Source organism: Mandrillus leucophaeus, unplaced genomic scaffold (genome assembly GCF_000951045.1).
Source record: "Mandrillus leucophaeus isolate KB7577 unplaced genomic scaffold, Mleu.le_1.0 Scaffold1683, whole genome shotgun sequence".
NCBI lineage: Eukaryota > Metazoa > Chordata > Mammalia > Primates > Cercopithecidae > Mandrillus > Mandrillus leucophaeus.
The window spans coordinates 52,351-71,723 of record NW_012101680.1 but is presented as its reverse complement, the minus strand read 5'-3'; the positions used below and the strand labels follow the sequence as shown (position 1 = coordinate 71,723).

At 37.3% G+C, this 19,373-nt stretch overlaps 1 protein-coding gene across 1 annotated transcript in view; it reads right to left on the bottom strand.

Annotated features, from left to right (window-relative positions):
* The window catches only part of LOC105537076 (ankyrin repeat domain-containing protein 18B-like), a 47,967-nt gene that overhangs the window by 2,272 nt on the left and 26,322 nt on the right, over positions 1–19,373 (bottom strand). Inside the window, 8 exon segments of the mRNA XM_011976547.1 lie at positions 1,367–1,496; positions 3,558–3,670; positions 8,707–8,804; positions 8,807–8,855; positions 10,400–10,656; positions 10,659–11,310; positions 15,960–16,033; positions 18,145–18,195. Coding sequence (XP_011831937.1) covers positions 1,367–1,496; positions 3,558–3,670; positions 8,707–8,804; positions 8,807–8,855; positions 10,400–10,656; positions 10,659–11,310; positions 15,960–16,033; positions 18,145–18,195 — 1,424 coding nt within the window.

Genomic DNA, 19,373 nt, shown 5'->3' with positions numbered 1-19,373 from the left:
GTAAAATTAAATGAAAAATCTTTCTTTCACTGCTTAAAGCACTGAGAGATTTATATTGAGGAATAAGACCTTGTTTTCTTTTGCTCCAATTTATATCTAAAGGGTCTGAGAATCACACCCTTCAAACTATAAAATCTCATCAGATGGGTTTTATTAACTCATAATGTGGCTTACTTTCTAACCTGATTCTGGTACAACATCACAGATAGCAGAAGCTGAAGGAAATAAAAATATTTAACCCCTAAATATATTTTTTGACATGTTTTGAAATGGCTGCTGCTGAGTCAAGAGATTTGAAATGGCCGTACAAAGCTGTCTTCTGTGGGGGAAATTGCATCTGTAAGAAGTCTTCATTAATGTAGCCCAAACTCTCCCCTTTTAGATCTTCCCAGATTTAGGGAAGATTACGAGCCTGATGCATTCAAAATCTGAAAAGATATATTTGCCCTCTGTTTTCTCTGAGGGCTGCTAGCTATGAGGCTTCATCTACATAATAAGAACCTTGGCCTCCATAACCACCTTATCTTAATTAAGGCCTCCCTTTCTACCTATTTCCAGTTTTAGAGAACAGATTTTCTTTACCAATTGTCACCTAAAGAATCCCCAAAACCCACATAAGACTTGTTAGCCCCTCCTTTTTGATGTCCCGCTTTCAGGCTGAACCAATGTCTGCCTTCCTCATATTGATGTACAGTTTTCCCTACAACTTCTGTCTGCTGGAAATGTACAAAACCAAACTGTAATGTGACTGTCTCATGAAACATTCTCAGGATCTCTTGAGACTATGTAACCCAGGGCCACAGTCACCATATTGGCTCAGAATAAACCTTAAACATATTTTGGCAGAATTTGGGTTTTTCCATCATGAATATTTCCCAAAATTACATAATTTTTAATTCCAAAACTGATTTAAAATTACCTTATGTTGGAATATAAGTTATTCTATTATAAAGATACATGCATTTGTATGTTCTTTGCAGCACTATTCACAACCGCAAAGACATGGAATCAACCCAGATGTCCATCAATGACAGACAGGATAAAGAAAATGTGGTATATATACATCTTGGAATACCATGGAGCCATAAAAACGAATGAGATCTTGTTCTTTGCAGGGACATGGATGAACTTGAAGTTGTTATCCTCAGCAAGCTAACGCAAGAACAAAAAAACAAACACTGCATCTTCTCACTTACAAGTGGAAGCTGAATGATGAGAACACATGGACTTGGGGAGGGGAACAACAAACACTGGGGCCTGTTGGGGTTGGAAGGGAGAGCATCAAGATTAATAGCAAAAGCATGCAGGGCTTAATATCTAGGTACCTTTACCTTAAGATAAAAAAAAATTTTTTTAAGAAAATTACCTGATGTTTTAGCTTCTTAACCAGAATATCCATTTTCAGTTGAGCTGTTTTTAAGTCTTCATGGAAACTGAAGTCTTCATTTACAAACACATTAAACATATTTATTGTCATTTCTAGGCACTTCTTATATCTGCAGAAATGTACAGAATTAGTAAGTCAAGTATTTTTAAGAGTAAATATTGAATGTTTAAACAGATATTATGTTACAGCATATCAATGAAACAAATCTATAAACTATGAGCCTCTCAGTTTCAGCTGAACACAGTTTGAAAGCATTCTATATGAAATTATAATCTTAGATAAATAATATGAAGAACAATTTTATGGCATATATGGCAGGTAAAGTGATATTATAACCATACAGTTTTTTTGGGTTTTTTTGTTTTTCTTTTTTTGAGATTGAATTTCACTCTTATTGCCCAGGCTGAAGTGCAATGGTGTGATCTCGGCTCACTGCAGCCTCTGTCTCCTGGGTTCAAATGATTATCCTGCCTCAGCTTCCCAAGTAGCTGGGATTACAGGCATGTACCAGCACACCTGGCTAATTTTGTAGTTTTAGTAGAGATGGATTTTCACCATGTTACTCAGGCTGGTCTCAAACTCCTGATCTCAAATGATCTACCCATCTTGGCCTCCCAAAGTGCAGGGATTTCAGGCATGAGTCACGACGCCTGGCCTAACCATACAGTTTTTTATAAATAAACTATTCATATCCATTTTGGTATGCTAAGATAAAATAATCTATTACTAAATATAAGCCATAATTCAGAGATGAGTGACCAAGATAAAAAAGTAAAACACATATATGTTTGAAAAAGACACAAAAATACATTTTGATACCCATTGACCACGGTCTATAAGAAGAAAAAAAAAGTACACCCAAAAAGCATCAAGGAGATCATTCAATGCAGAAAAAGAGAAGAAAAACATCTTTAATATCTGATTTGAGGAGAAAAAGGAAACAGGTAGTTTTAGAAAAAAGGAACGGGGCAGGGTTAAAGACTTTGACGAAGAGATCTAGAGATCTTTCCTGACAAAATGTCAACAAAATGAAAGATATGCAGAACCATGTAGAGAAAGACAACGACAGAAAAATGTTGATTAGAATCAGAAAACCAACTTAAGTGCTCAGTAAATAAATAGAAAAGTATCTGTGTTCAGGGCTTCAAAGACACATTCCATTAAAAAAAAAATCTGTGATCAAAACATGAATGCTCATTTTACTCTTACTTGTAAGTTATACATATATTTATATATATATAATTTATTTGTGTAAAACAAGTTTAATAACATGTATACTTCATGTATACAACAGAGAGACCCATGTAAAATGAGTAAATTTCCATGATATGTTTTATATCTGAAAGAGAAAGAAGCAGAAACAAAATATAAGCTACATATCAAGATAAATTTTGATGTTAAAGAATGACACAAATAGGTCTTTAAAGAATTTGAATGCAGCAGAGGATACTACAAAGGGAAGAAAAAATGACCACAGACAGCAAAAATATCTTCAGAAATGAAAATTCAAACTAGATAATGAAGAGTGCAGTTTTGACATTATATGTCCAAGGCTTTGTCATTATTGTTTTCAAAATCATTAAAGAATAAGTGGCCGGGTGTGGTGGCTCATGCCAACTTTGCGAGGCCAAGATGGGTGGCTCACAAGGTCAGGAGTTCGAGACCAGCCTGAACAACATGGTGAAACTCTCTCTATTAAAAATACAAAAATTAGCCAGGTGTGGTGGTGCATACCTGTAATCCCAGCTACTCAGGAGGCTGAGGTCAGAGAATCGCTTGAACCCAGGAGATGGAGGTTGCAGTGAGCAGAGAATGCAGTATTTGCACTCCAGCCTGGATGACAGAGTCAGACTCTGTCTCAAAAAAAAAAAAAAAAAAGTGTGTAGTATTTTCGCATTCAAAAAAATTTCAGATTGTGTTTTTTTCATATATTTTTAATACAATTTTTTTCATCCCAACCTTGCCCCAGCAGCTCAGCTGACTCCTGCCCCCATGACTCACATGCCTATAATGTTGTGTTGTGTGTTTCTGAAATACATTTTAAAATAGATTTCGTTTAATTATGAAAATACAGACATAACATGAATTTGTATCTAGGTTTTAGTCAAGTAAAATTAGAGTTAAATCAATTAATAAATGATTAAAATGTTCTATAATATGAAAACCATACCCAGTTGCCTCTTCTCCTAATTCATGATTTTTCTTCCTTATTTGATCCACATTATACTCCAGTGATGATATTAACTCAAAAAATTTTCTTAATTCTTCATTTTCTTCTTCAGGCTTGAAAAAGAAAGTGTTTAAAATTATTTTTGTAAAATCTAGAGACCCTCTTCTATCTTAAAAATGTTATTTCTCGTAAGTTGATGAGTAATATGTATTTAGGCAGGTGTATAAAGTACATTTTGTAAACCTGATGCCAATAAGGACAGATTTCAAAAATAGCCACTTTTTGTAAAACAGCTAAAAATGATTCATACTTTCATCATCTTTCCTGAAATTTAAACTGCTAAAAATGTTTGTTAAAATGAGGGTGTTTACACATAAGATACTAAGGATTAGTAAAAACTTTAAGGGTAGTTATATTTACATTTGAGTTTTTAAAGATGCTTTAGAAACATTGTCATTAATATTTAAGATATTCCAAGTTTTGTTAAATTACATCTTACTAAGATGATTTTTAGAAAACTCTTCTTATCTAGTTCCCATTATATTTTTTATCCTCGTCTGTCTTCAGGCTGATATAAATATTCTCATTCTCTGTTAGTATTCACCCACAGGTTTCAGTTTTTCCCTTTCTCTTAATCATTTCTTTTTAAAGTTTTTCTTCTATAATAAAAACATAACTTTTGTCTACTTTTTGTAGATTTTCTATTATCCTGTTTCTTTCCTTCCATTGGACTCTGTGACACATGGTCTCATCCAGAGATCTATTTTTCATCACTTACTGTTTTTTATACCAAAATCTGATTTTTAAATAATTCCAATAAAAAAGTCCAAGGGTCACGAAGGACTTTATCCTGCTTTACTCAGTAGCAACTGCGAGTAGTGACTAAATGATCCCTCTGCTCCTCTGACCCCACTTTATTTCTAAACACAGCAACCTCTGATGTTCAGTCCTATCCCTTTCTATTCCTGTTTTTTTGTTTTGTTTTGTTTTTTCGAGACGGAGTCTCGCACTGTCATCCAGACTGGAGTGCAGTGGTGTGATCTCCGCTCACTGCAACCTCTGCCTCCGGGGTTCAAGTGATTCTCCTGCCTCAGCCTCCTAAGTAGCTGGGATTACAGGTGCCCGTCACGACACTTGGCTAATTTTTTGTATTTTTAGTAGAGACACGTATCACTATGTTGGCCAGGCTGGTCTTGAACTCCTGACCTCGTGACCTGCCCACCTCGGCCTCCCAGAGTGCTGCAATTACAGGTGTGAGCAACCACACCCAGCTGCTATTCCTCTTTTAAATTCTCTTAGGACTCCTAGAATCTCAAAATCTTTGACCCAGATTCCCTAATCTACATTTCCAGCTCTGAACTGCTTCTTGAGGCCTCTTCTTTCTAGTACACATATTATAGACAATATTCTCAACCACACACTCTTACGTTGCTACTTGGTGCAGATTACCTTTGTAGTGAATCATGTCTATTTTATGTTGATTGTTATTGATGTTACTTTGCATATAGTATTATTTTCTAATTATTTTCTAATCTCGAAGGGGGCTTGTCTTGCCCTTAGGATATTGACCAGTATATTTTGTCCTTTTTTTTTTTTTTCTTTTTTTTGAGATGGAGTCACACGCTGTTATCTAGGCTGTAGTGCAGTGGCACCATCTTAGCTTATTGCAACTTCCACCTCCTGGGTTCAAGTAATTCTCCTGCCTCAGCCTCCCAAGTAGCTGGGACTATAGGTGCACACCATCATTCCTGGTTAATTTTTATATTTTTAGTAGAGACAAGGTTTCACCATATTGGCCAGGCAGTTCTTGAACTCCTGACCTCAGGTAATCCACCTACCTTGCCCTCCCAAAGTGCTGGGATTATAGGCGTGAGCCACTGCACCTGGCCCTTTTTTTTCTTTTATAATGAAAACTTTCCCATGAGAATCAGGTGATCAATTGTTTGCCTTTGTTTCCTTGTGAAGAATTTCCTTTCCATAGAGATACGGCATGATGAACATCTTGTTCTAAAGTTTCTTCCGGGGGACACTCAATGATATCATTGGGAAGCTCCAGTCAAGTAGAGGTCTCCCTTCTTCCCAATCGAGATTCTTCATCTCAAAGTGATGCCCACCAAACATCTTAATCCAGGTAGTCTCTTGCTTAGAAGTTAATGAAATAAGAACTTTCTAGAGAAGTTAGAGGCTACTGATTGAGATGGTTTAAAGCTGTCCCTTATTAAATGTTTTACTCCCAAGGCAGACATCAAAATGGCTAATAATTCCATGCCTGATGTCTGACTCACCTCTATGGGAATCTATACAAAACGTTTTATTTATGAGACAGAGTCTCGCCCTGTTACCCAGGCTGGAGTGCAGTGGCTTAACCACTGCTCACTGCAGCCTTGATATCCCGAGCTCAAGCGACTCTCCTACCACAGCTTCCCAATGTAGCTAGGACTATAGGCATGCACCCTCAGATAACTGTTAATTTTTTTTTTTTGGGTAGAAGCAGGGTCTCACTTATATTGTGCTGGCTGGTCTCAAATTCCTGGGCTCAAGCACTGTTCCTGCCTCAGCCTCCCAAAGTGCTAGAATTACTGGCATGAGCCATCTCACCCAACCAGGTGTTTCATGGAATGGTTTGAGAGGCAGTATCTACACAGAAGCCAGAAGGTCTGTGTCTGAATCCCAGCTCTACCAGATACTAGCTGTGTGACCTTGAGCAAATTAATTTTCTGTGTCTCTGGTTCTTTATCTATGAAATGGAGAGAATAATACCATCTACTTCACTGGGATATTGGGAAGATTAAACCAGGGACTGCACAAGAAGCACTTAGAAAAGTACATGGTGCATAGAGAGCTACAGATAAGATTTGCTTAGAAGCACTTAGAAGAGTACATGGTGCATGGTGAGCTACAGATAAGATTTGCTTAGAAGCACTTAGAAGAGTACATGGTACACAGTGAGCTACAGATAATATTTGCTATTAGCATGATAATTTTTACTGTTTTTTATATCTTGACAACTGTGTTAGGGAGGTGGCATTCCAATGGAAGTGGTCTATAGCTCACACTACTGAAAATGGCAGCAAATGGGGAGGGGGAGCGTACAATTTGTAGCTTACTTTTCTCTCTGTATGACTCAGTGGGCAACAGTCAGGTATGTACTACAATGTAAACAGCACCTCCTGGATTGAGTAGTACATAACCGACATGACTAGCAGAGACAGGCTGAGCCATGGAGCTGAAAACCCTGGACTCTACTGCTAAATCAAGGCTTCTGAATCAATTCCCTCCCAGCAGCTGTTGCTGTGGCACTGCTTTCACGAGCACTCTGCTGAGTGCTCAGATTAAGGGGCTGTACTGTCATTCGTAAGACAAGCTGCAGCCAGAACTGTTCAGCTGACAAACTGGCAGCCATCCAGAAATACAGTTCTGGCTATATAGTGAAGGAAGGCAAATTTAGATTCTTTTTTCATACTGAGAAAAACATGAGCATTTGATTGAACAGTTCTCCTCTATTAGACTAATTATTTTTAATTTCATATTTAAGTGCTAAAAATACACTTAGAAGAAAAGATTTACTGTGTCAGTGCCTCAAATAAGAAATAATTTGCATAGTATAAAGTATTTTGTTCTATGCTAAAAGCCGCCAAGCTAAAATGTTTTTAATTTATACAAGGATAGGTGACATGTATGTCATATATTATTTTCCCTTTAAGCAAACTTATGATGAGACGAAATTATCTTCCATTAAAATTAAAGCCTTGTGAAATTAAGGGCTAAGTTGTTCCACAGACTGGGCAACAAGTGCTGAGTCATAAGGTCAGTGAGAGTCGGAACAGTCAGGGAAGGCTTCATGAAGAGAAGATTGCCTGCCAGGTCTGAATGGATAAGGCTAGATGAGCAGGAACTGAGAAGGCAGGAAGGGCAACACGGGTAAAACTGGTGCTGGTGCTGAAATCTGCCCGATTAACTCTGAGGATGAAGTACAGTGGCAGGGAGTTAAAAACATATGTCCATATAATAACCTGTAAATGAATGTTCACAGCAGCTGTTTTCATAATAGCCAAAAAGTGGAAACAACCTAAAGGTCCGTCGGCTGATGAATGAATGGAAAACTGGTGTAGCCATGAAATAGACTATTATTTGACAATAAGAAGAAATAAACTACTGATATGGGCTACAACATGGATAAAATTCTGAAAACATTATGCTAAGTGAAAGAGCCAGTCAGAAAGGACTTCATATTGTATGACTCTATTTATATAAAATATGCAGACCATGCAAATCTTTGGAGACAAAAGCAGATGGTGGTTGCCTGCAACTGGGGTAGGTGGAGAGACATGGAGAAGGATTGCAATCATGGCTAAGAGATGTGGGGTTGCTTTTCAGAGTAGTGAAAATGTTCTAGCATTGAATGTGGTGATGGTTACACAATGCTGTGAATATACTAACACACTGAGTTGTACATTTTAGATGGTTGAACTATCTGACATGTGAATTATCTCTCAGTGAAACTGTTTTTAAAATCCAATGGTAGGATCAAGATAATTTTCTCAACTCTCTATTTTGGATGTACATACTCTATCAGATCTGAATATTTCTATGCCATTGCAGTATATTTTAAATGAAAGGGAGATGAAGGCAATGCCTAACTTTTCAAGTAGTTTGTAAATTAACCTAAAGCATCTGCATTTCAAAGAACAGTATGATGGCTTTTCTGTACAAGTTAACCTAGAACCTATGAAATGAATAGGAACAGCTTCTGTGTCCATTCACAAAAGTGAAGAAATAAGAAAACTTTCTGGAACATTCCATTAAACATTCTCCTCTGATTTAATCTGGCGTGCCTCATCAGAGCAACACAAAAATTACTTAAAAATACTGTTTAACAGGAAAAAAGTCAATTTTCTGTGAGGAATGATGTATAATTCTCAACTTTCCCAAGAGAAAATATTATAAAAGGTATGCAATTATTTTTCAAAATGGCAGAATAAAAGCCAGAGTTTAAGAAATAAGTACGTTATAAAGGTAATAAAATGGTAATAATTAATTATAATGAAAATACAAAATCAATCTGTCCACTGAAATTAGTATCCTAAAACAGTTTATATTATTCAACCAGCTACAGATTAACCATAGACATGTTAAATTCCATACATACTTGACTTCCTACTTGAAATAATGTCTTCTTTGAAGCCCGTGTCTCATCCAAATTAAGATGACAATGTGATGTATCTTCCAGTGGAGACTCTGACATACGAAATTTTTAAGGTGACTGGCCAGTTGTTCTTGAAGTTGCCTTAGAGTCACCTGATAAAATATTTTTGTTACTAATTTTATAAATTGCCTTATTATTAAATTGTTAATATTTAACTCTAATATGCATACTTTGAAAATTATTACCACACAGATTCACTTTCTTTTCCTCATTTGTACACATTCTCCTTTATTACTGAATTCATGAGGAACACAGAGGTGTTATCTTCCTGCCAAATTGGTATTTTCTTACAAGACAGATTGATTCAGCCTGCTATTCATTCATCTCAGACCAACTCAACCTGAGTTCCTCACACATTCAGTTGCCTGTTCAAATCCTTCCAACAGATTTCTATCTCAGAATAAAAGTAAAATTCCAATGGCCTTCAAGGCCCTAGGTAACATGGCCTCTACTTCCCTCCCTGACCTCAGCTCCTACAACTCTGTCCCGTATTCACTTCATTCCCACTCTACGTGAACTCTGCCACCCCTCATTACTCTGAGAATGGGGATTCAATGTCAAACTCACAAATCACAGACAGCTACAAGTATCTTTGTACTGGACAAAGTTATATCCAAATGATAGTCATTGAGACTTAAAATGTAAATTATGAGCTAATTATTAATAAAAATATTCAAAGTAAATTATAAATACCTACCAGTGGGAACATTAAATCAAATATTTTTTGCTAAAATTTACCACATTTATTCCAAATTGTGATTTTATAACAAGTAGATGTCTTTCAAATATTAAGTGGTCAGAAAAATACATAATGTGAGACTGACATATTTTCAGACTTAAGTCACATTAATATGAGTCAAAATAAAGTTATACTAACTAAAATACATAAAAGAGCCACTGAAGGAAAAGCACCACAAGACACAGCAACATACTTCAGTTCATCTGGGAAATCTAGAATTAAGTGTCAAAGTGGCTCACTTAATTGAATCTTAATTTCAAAATATTTATTTCAGGTACAAGCATTTCCATTTATCTGCTTCATTGTGGTCTTAAAATGTGGCAACATAAAGACATTAAATTTGTTATTTCAGCAGTATAAGACTACATAGCTTATGAACATTACTTTGTAGCTACTACAATTTCATAGATGACAATGTCTTTACTCAAAGAAAGCATCTGTCAGCTCTACCTTTTATTTCCTGGAAACAAGGTATGTTTCCAAGCTGATACAGTAAACACATTTTTTTAGTTTTTTATTAAAACAGCTTTGTTAGAATATGATTTCCATACTACATATGTATCTGTTTTAACATACAGTTCAAAGATTTTTAGTAAATTTACTAGTCATGCAACTATCCCTACAATCCAGCTTTAGAACATTTTCATCACTCCAGGACAATCCCTCATGCCCATGAGCAGTCACGACCCATTTCCAGCCCCAGCCCTACACATTCATCTTCTTTCTGTCCCTATATATGTCTTTTCTGGATGTTTCATGAAACGGAATTCTACAGTATGATAAATACACTTTCATCTATTTATTTTTATATTGAATTAGATTCAACATACAGCCACAATGAAATGTTTAAATTTTCTTTCTGGAAGGTTAAAAATATTTATCTTTCTTCATACTTACTTCTCCTCTGCTTCTTCTTTTACATACTGAAAGTTTTTCTTTTATAGAATTATATTCATTCATTAATTTCTTATTTTTCTCTTCTAGAAGATCTTTCTTTCCACTCTCAAGATAGCCTCCTTGGATATTAATTACTATCTCTTTATCATTGCCTTCCTTATGAGCACCCTCTAGTTGTCGTTTAAGCAAGAGATTTTCACATTCTAGTTGACACAGTCTCTCCTCTACACAGTTGTGCTTTCCGGTGGATTGACTCGTTTAGCTTCCTCATTTGGATGCACCTGCTCCATTTCCTTTATTCGATGCTGTGCTTGCCTCTGGTGCATCTGCACACTTTCTAAAGCCAATGTCTTTTCCCTGAGAGCATCTCTTGTCTCATGGAGCTTACCTTTTAAGGTATTTAACTTCATCCCAGCTTTAGAAAATTGTTCAGTAAGCAACTCATTTTTATCTTTTAGTTGAGAAATAGTAGAACTCATTTTTTTATGCACAGAAAAATTATATGCTCTCTGTAAAACGAATTCTAGACTTTTTGTTTCTACACTTTCATTGTGCTCATTCATAGCAGCAGCCAGTCTAGAATGGAGGAATTCAACTTCAGCTTCCAGTCTGTCTGTGCGGTGTTTTTCCTTCTCCAATTTTGAATTCAGCCTTGTATTCACAGCTTTGAGGTTATTAAGCTGTTGCCAACACTGGGACCTTTTTTTTGTTATTTTCTCATTGAGTCTTGCACTCTTTTTAAAGTTAGCATTTATTTCTCTAATACTTTTAATTTCCTGAATATATTCCTTTTCCTTTTTGAGATTGTCATTTTTTATTACATATAATTCCTATCTGAGTGTGGCAATATCTCCCTTCAGCATGCAATTTGTATATATCACATCCTTCTTTTTTCCATAACTTTGAAAATCCTAAATAAAACAAAAGAAATTTTCAGCTAGCACTCAATAAAATAACATCATGGTTATCTCTGAAGTGAAAGCAAAACCTGTACATTCATGCAATTAAAAGTTGCTGTAAGTGGATATCCAACTGGAGAAAAAGTTGAAGCAAAACCTTGAACCTTACAGAGCATAAATTTCAAAAAGTTCAAAAATTTATTTGAAGTCAATGAATCCATAAAACTAAAAACACACACATACACACTGGAGAATTTTTAAGAATATCAGAATTGGAAAAGCCTTTCTCTGAATTACAACAAACTCAAAGCATAAAGTAAAATATTAACTAATTTGACTAAATTAAAATATTGGAAAAAGGAAATTGCATTTATACTCTGATACCTAACCCAGACACCACCCAATAGTAAAAGCTTTACCTCCACGTGTATTTGGACAGATAAAATTTCTCAAAGTTTTAAAAGTTCTGTTTCTGGCCGGGCGCGGTGGCTCAAGCCTGTAATCCCAGCACTTTGGGAGGCTGAGACGGGCGGATAACGAGGTCAGGAGATCGAGACCATCCTGGCTAACACGGTGAAACCCCGTCTCTACTAAAAAAATACAAAAAACTAGCCGGGCGAGGTGGTGGGCGCCTGTAGTCCCAGCTACTCGGGAGGCTAAGGCAGGAGAATGGCGTAAACCCGAAAGGCAGAGCTTGCAGTGAGCTAGGATCGCACCACTGTACTCCAGCCTGGGGGACAGAGCGAGACTCTGTCTCAAAAAAAAAAAAAAAAAAAAAGTTCTGTTTCCCTGATAATATTGTATTGTGATTTGACTCAACATTTTTTTAGTCAGTTATAAGAATTTCATTTACTAAATCATAAATCTAGACATTGTACTAAGCACTTCTACAAACATACATTGATGAACTTATTTAGTTATCACAATTCTTAAAAAGAGAGGTTAAAAATATAAGCAAGCTGCAGGATTTTCCCAGGGCTTCTGACTCTACTTCTAGTTCTCCACCAGATCACAGTTACTTCTGTGGTGTAAATATATCAACACAAAAACAGAGAAACAAAAAGACACAGGCATAAAATGTGTCTTCTGTCTTTGTCACCTGGATTCTCCATGAAATAGCCAGATCGAGAGGATGTGACCTTGTGGGGCTTCAGGAACAGTAAAGAAGTTTCCCTTTTCTGCACTAAGCTATTATTTTCCCCACTGCCTTTTATCCTTATTTTTTCATTTGGATCCTTGGATATAAAAAAAGTGAAGGTGCTCACTGAAACAGAGGAACCAAAGTTTACCACAACACAAGGAGCAGAGTGAAACTACTGAGTTGCTGCTGCAGAATCTTGGAAAATGAGATGTTCCCCAAGTTTACATTCAGTTACCACAAAAGTTTATAGCTGGAAGATTTACAGTATAGTTGTATACTCTAGCCCCATTATCTACTTGATAATGGAAGTAAAACCAAGAAATATTGAATAATTCACCCAAAGCTCCTACGGTGGCATTACCTAGCATTTCATGGCACCAAAAGGGAAGATACAATTAAATATTACTGAATTACATAAATTACCGGATAAATATATCAAATTAGTCAGATAAATTAAAAGTGTGACTTTGGCAAAGCAATTTAATGCCTCAGAGGGTGCAAAAATCCTCATGTGCTTTTACTTTGAAAGAAGAAAATCTCTAGATTTTTGTCTTATCTTTAGAATACAATGTACAGAACTCAGCTTTCTACTATAGAATCGAATGATAAATTTTTGGCTAAGGAGTTATGCTACTTTTATGATAAAATTATACACATCAAAACTTACCATATTTTATTAAACAACATAATATAAAAGTGTGATTCATTGGGAGGCTGAGGCGGGTGGATCACGAGGTCAGGAGATCGAGACCATCCTGGCTAACACGGTGAAACCCCGTCTCTACTAAAGATACGATAAACTAGCCGGGGGCGGAGGTGGTCGCCTGTGGTCCCAGCTACTGGGGAGGCTGAGGCAGGAGAATGGCGTCGGCCCGGGAGGCGGAGCTTGCAGTGAGCCGAGATCGCGCTACTGCACTCCAGCCTGGGCGACAGAGCGAGGCTCCGTCTCAAAAAAAAAAAAAAAAAAAGAAGAATCTAGAGCTTATTTCTTTAGCAATTTTCTTTATGTTTAGCTGATTCAGAAGGTTACATGGTATATGGCTAAATTATTTTCCCAGGCCATGTGCTACTTGGAAGACTGATAGTGAGACTTAGGTTGACTAATGAACAAATACTATGAGAATGTTTTCCAGAACTGTCATTTAGATAGCAGCACTAATCTACTTTGACACATAATTACACATTTAGATAACCCCACTGTAACTAAACACATGAGATTTTCTTGAGTAGAAAACCAGAATGAATCAGATAATTTATAAAAAGAGAAGTAGCAAGTGAACCTATTTCTTTTTATAGTTGAACTTTCTTTCTTCAAAGCCAGGAACTCTGCTTATAACATGCCCACCTCATTCTTAAGCCTTTGCATATCTTGCTGTAAGTCTTCTAGATATCCTTTTGATGTTCTGTCACTACGGAGTGGAGAATAACTCACATTTTCTCATTCGGGTTTCATGCTTTTATAGCTATTAGCAGTGGGACTGTCATACGTGGCTCCCTGAAACACACTTGCCAGTCATCTTCTAAGCTTTAGAAGAGCTTCTAAGTTCCATATGGCTTGTGGAACAAGTGCTGTATTGGATTTTTGCTTTTGTAAGTGTCTGTAACAGCAGAAATACTGTGGCTTTCTATCTGTATCACATGCCTCATTTCTTTGGAGTGAGAAAACCACAAATCAAAAAGACTTTTTGGATCTCTAGACTGAGGCCAATGTCTAATTTCCAATTAGTGGTATTTTGGTTTGTATTTTTTGTTATTTGCATATCAAACACCTGATCTTCTTTCATTTCAACCATAACTACTGGGTTCCTTAATTTTTCAATTTCTGTATCATTACAACAATTCTCTTCATCTCTGAGAAACAGGTTACATGTCTGGTTTGTTATAATTTTTACAGTCTGATTTATTTTCATTTGTGTAAAGCTTAGAAGATGACTGACAGGTGTGTTTTAGGGACCCAGAGTATAAATGCAATGAAAAGACATGTTTGTGATGGGCTCCTTCTGTTTAGGCAATGCCTGGAATACTACAGAGTTAGACACTCCAAGATGCATCTGCTTCCTTGCAGTCAGGAATATGATTCATCAGATTAGAGGGCACTCCCTTTAACTTAGTCCCTCTCCAGAGTTGCTATGTAAGAGCTCTTCCTCAGGACACACAGTAATTTTGGATTTTTCAAAACTTTCACCAATCTTCAGTTGAACTTCCTTGTAATGAATTTTAAAAGAAGTCTTGAATATACAGATAATACCCTCTTTATCACAATTGTTACTCAGTTCTGGTTCTTGAGACATTTTTTTTTTTTTTGCAGGTGCAAAAGTGGAAAATTAATTTGCTTGTTTTGTTTCTCAGATGTCTTTTCTGTTAGGGTGCATGTTTTAAAATTAACTTTATTCTGAATTAAGTATGAACAAAAAATAGAAAATAATTAAAATTTAACTGATACTTAATCTATGTGTCGCTACTCTTATATGATGGGATTGTAACTAAAATGTGAAAAATAATTTGCCTTGGCTTAACATAGGAGAAAAACATGAACCAGCAAGCTTAACTCTCACTGTTAGTTTGGACTAAACTTAATTCATTATGAAATCTTCCAGAAATGGGTTCACAGATGATATGTAGTATTCTAAAAGCTTTCTCTCTTAAAAAGATTTTGACCTCAGCATACCATAAATAGTGAACCCCTACAGTAAATTCATATTTCTGAAGATTAACCAGAGAGTAGGCAAATGCTAAATTATTAGAAACCAAAATGAACACCAATCAGAAAGAGAAGAAAATTTTTAGATTCTACTTCAAATGCTATACTGTAATATGTGTGTTATCTGGATAGATTATTTCTTATATTCAGTTCTAATATATTCTAAGTTCCACTAGTGACAGTGGAATAAAAGATTTTAATAACATTTACTATTTATGTTAAAATAAGAAAGTTATTGTTTGTACCCTGACACCAAAGTCCCATTCTGGAAGTCGTAATTCTCTTAACAGGCAGTTGGGTTGATTGTATGACCCCATCCTCTCCCTGAACATAGACACTGAAGGCAACCAGAGACCAAAAAAAAAAAACAGAAGAAGTTTTTAACCTCAGCACTGGTGACCGGCAACATAAAACTGCAAAGTTTGAACCACTGGGAATGATGCCACCTTTAACAGGAGTTGAACTCAGTGGCCATCACTATCCAATTGTTCATAATTTCTCTAGCTTAGTAATACAACTCCATTTTTGATGTTACTTTCTTTATTGTGAGGAAGGTTATAAAAATAAAAGAGCAAGGAGACTTCTGGAAATTTCTGGCCTCAAGTCCAAGGGTACAGATAGCTATGAGTTACTACAGACTGTAAGAATATTTTACATTTTATAACTGGCTAAAATGTTTTAAAATTAAATATGAAATTATGATCTGTTGGATTCTAAAAGGATAGTTTAAAAGGTCACTTCATTTGGACTATGCTATGTTATTAAAGAAAAACCAACTAACCAACCAATAGCAAACCAGGAATTTAAATTGCTACATACCTGTGGCTGTTTACTTTCACTTCTTTCAAGCATTTCTTGGTTTTCCTCTGAAGCCACTTTTAAGTCGTGTTCTGCTGACAAATCCATATGTTGAGTTAAGATGAATGACTTAGAACAGTTAAAGACTATAATCTTTATAAAAATGGATATAAAACAACATATACTTTTATTTCATAAATGGAGAGTTTAAATGAAGCTTAATGTTTACTGGAATATTTACATTTTTAAGAAATACTTCTAATTATCTAAAACTTCAACAAACCACTTGGGGAGACACTAGATATCAGCAGGTTCAAGCCATGCAAAAGTCTCAGGGTCACCCACAAATTATTCCACCCAACATAAATAAACAAAACTGCTGGAAACAAAGCAAAATTTAAAAATACAGTAAAAACATATAAAGTAATACTTTATTCTCTACTTCATAATAGTATCTTTTCAACAACATGCTAAGTGAGTTATTTACTAATAATTTGCAAAATTTTGTTACCATTATACCTTTATTAGTGTATATCCTGATTTTTACATTTGAAATGTTTTCCTCTACTATTCTGACAAATTTATTTCGTGTTTTAAGACTCTGAATATAGGCTGGGCACAGTAGCTCACACCTGTAATCCCAGCACTATGGAAGGCCTAGGAGGGAGACCTGCTCGAAGCCAGGAGTTTAAGAGCAGTCTGGAGACCACAGAGAAACCCGGACTCCACAGAAACTCTGCCAGGCGTGGTGGTGTGTGCCTGTAGTCCCAGCTACTGAAGAGGCTGAGGTGAGAGGATCCCTCAAGACCGGGAGTTTGAGTTTGCAGTGAGTCTCGATCATGCCATTGCACTCCACCCTGGGTGACAGAGTAAGAACTTGTTTCCAAAAACGGAAAAAGAAAAAAGAAAAAAAGGCTCAGAATGCTATGTGAAGTCCTCCTTGAATCCGGCTATCTGTTTGCACATATACAGATGTCTCCTTCCTTGGGGACCTCTTAGTACTTTGTCATTTTCTAGGGTCACTCCGCCATCTGAACTGTGCATCATGTCTTTCCACGTCTATCCCCCTTGCTGCTAGACTGAAGGAATCTTCTTCTTATAAACAGTCTTTATTTTACTAAATGTTTATGGAGTTCTTGCTAAGTGGTAAGCACTGGGGTTTAAAGAATGGGAATAAACGTCATCGGGGATGGCCTTTCTAGAGATCGTGCCTAAGCTGAGACTTAGACAGCGAGGTTCACCAGATTAAAGCAGGCAGAGGGCAGGAAAGGTAGCGCATGCCAGGCAGTGGCAAGAGAGGGAGAGAAGCCTCCCAGAGCGTATTTGTCTACATGAGAGATGGTGACAGGGGCATTACCAGCAGCTCAGTAATGCCAGAAAAAAGGGCAGAGAGAGAAGGGGCTGCAGATGGAGATTTGGGCAGAAGCCAGTTTCTGAAAGCCTTATATAAACCAACTATTATTGTCATTTCTTAAATTTTTTTAAAAAGCAAAACAAATTTAAAAAGCATAATTCCAAGAAAAAGACCTACATTTTATTTTATCTTATCTTATTTGACTTGATTTTTATCAAAGATGGGGTCTCACTCTGCCACCCAGGCTACAGTGTAATGTTGCTATCATAGCTAACTGCAGCCTCAAACTTCTAGGCTCAAGCAGTTCTCCTGCTTCAGCCTCTCAAGTAGCTGGGATTACAGGTGCAGAACACCACACCCAGCTACACTGAAAAAAAACAGACATGGGGTCTCGCTATGTTGCCCAGGCTGCTGGACCTTCTAGCCTCAAGGGATCTTTCTGTCTCAGCCTCCAACACTATTGGGATTACAGGCAGGAGCCACCATCCCCAGCAACACCAATATTTTCAAATGAATAAAGTGGAGCTCCATCATTTTATTTTATCATGGATGGGTGAAAACCTTGTAATAAGGCTTGTATACTCCGTGGATTTGTGACAAGGAAACTATAGCATTAACTGCGGCTGAAGCTTCCCTTGTCTCCCAGTCTCTTTACATGGTTAAGAGTAGAGTAGCTGAGACTACAGGTGCCCGCCACCTCGCCCGGCTAATTTTTTGTATTTTTAGTAGAGACGGGGTTTCACCGTGTTAGCCAGGATGGTCTCCATCTCCTGACCTCGTGATCTGCCCACCTCAGCCTCCCAAAGTGCTGGGATTACAGGTGTGAGCCATCGCACCCGGCCAGTGTCTTACCTTTTGCACCTTCTTCTTTTTACAAATTTGCAGGCTTCATAGCTGTTGTTTCTGTCAAACATGCAAGCTTGTTAGATATTCCTTCTGCAAAACATCATCCCTCTGCCTCCTTGCCTGGCAAAGTTTCACTCACTCTGCATGCTTCCCCTAAATCCTATCCATTTTTCAGAAGCTTGTGCTCATCACCACACATTTAAAGGTGGATGTCATCTCATGAACATAATAAATACCTAGTCAGTAATACCTATATGCTCCCAGGTGACATCTATCCTCCATTGATCCTCTACATAAGGGGTCAGCACACTACAGACCACAGGCCAAATCCTGCCTACCATATGTTTTATCTTAATAAAGTTTTAGGAGAGTACAGTCGGGCCTACTCACTGACATACTACCTATGACTGCTTTCACACTACAATGGCAGGGTTGAGTAGCTACAACAGAGACCACATGGCCTTCAGCTGCTTAAATCATTCTTGAAAAGACAGAGTAAGAGAGAGAGAGAGAGAGACAGACCACATGGGCTAAAATATTTCCTACTTGGCCCTTTACAGAAAAAGCCTGCCAATCCCTGCTTTATACCCTGAACAGAGTGCCCTAAATCTCAAATCTAATCTAATGCCTCCCCTACTCATGATTTTCCAGTGACTTTCTAGAGCAAACACTGCTGGCTCCCTATCCAGAAGCAGTTCCTTATTGTTGCTTGCTGGAGAAACACAAATCTATTTGGATATTTATTATCCCAATACCCCTCCCCAGCTTCAAAAGAGAAATGATTATTCTAAGCTAATCACATTTGCTTTCCCAGTGCCTGGTTTAGGAATGAGCATGTGGTATGACCCAGCCAATAAAATATTACAAAAAGGGCCGGGCATGGTGGCTCATGCCTGTAATCCCAGCACTTTGGGAGGCCAAGGTGGGCAGATCATGACTTCAAGAGATCAAGACCATCCTGGCCAACATGGTGAAACCCTGTTTCTATTAAGAATACAAAAATCAGGCCGGGCGCGGTGGCTCAAGCCTGTAATCCCAGCACTTTGGGAGGCCGAGACCGGTGCATCACGAGGTCAGGAGATCAAGACCATCCTGACTAACATGGTGAAACCCTGTCTCTACTAAAAAAAAATACAAAAAACTAGCCCGGCGAGGTGGCGGGCGCCTGTAGTCCCAGCTACTTGGGAGGCTGAGGCAGGAGAATGGCGGGAACCCGGGAGGCGGAGCTTGCAGTG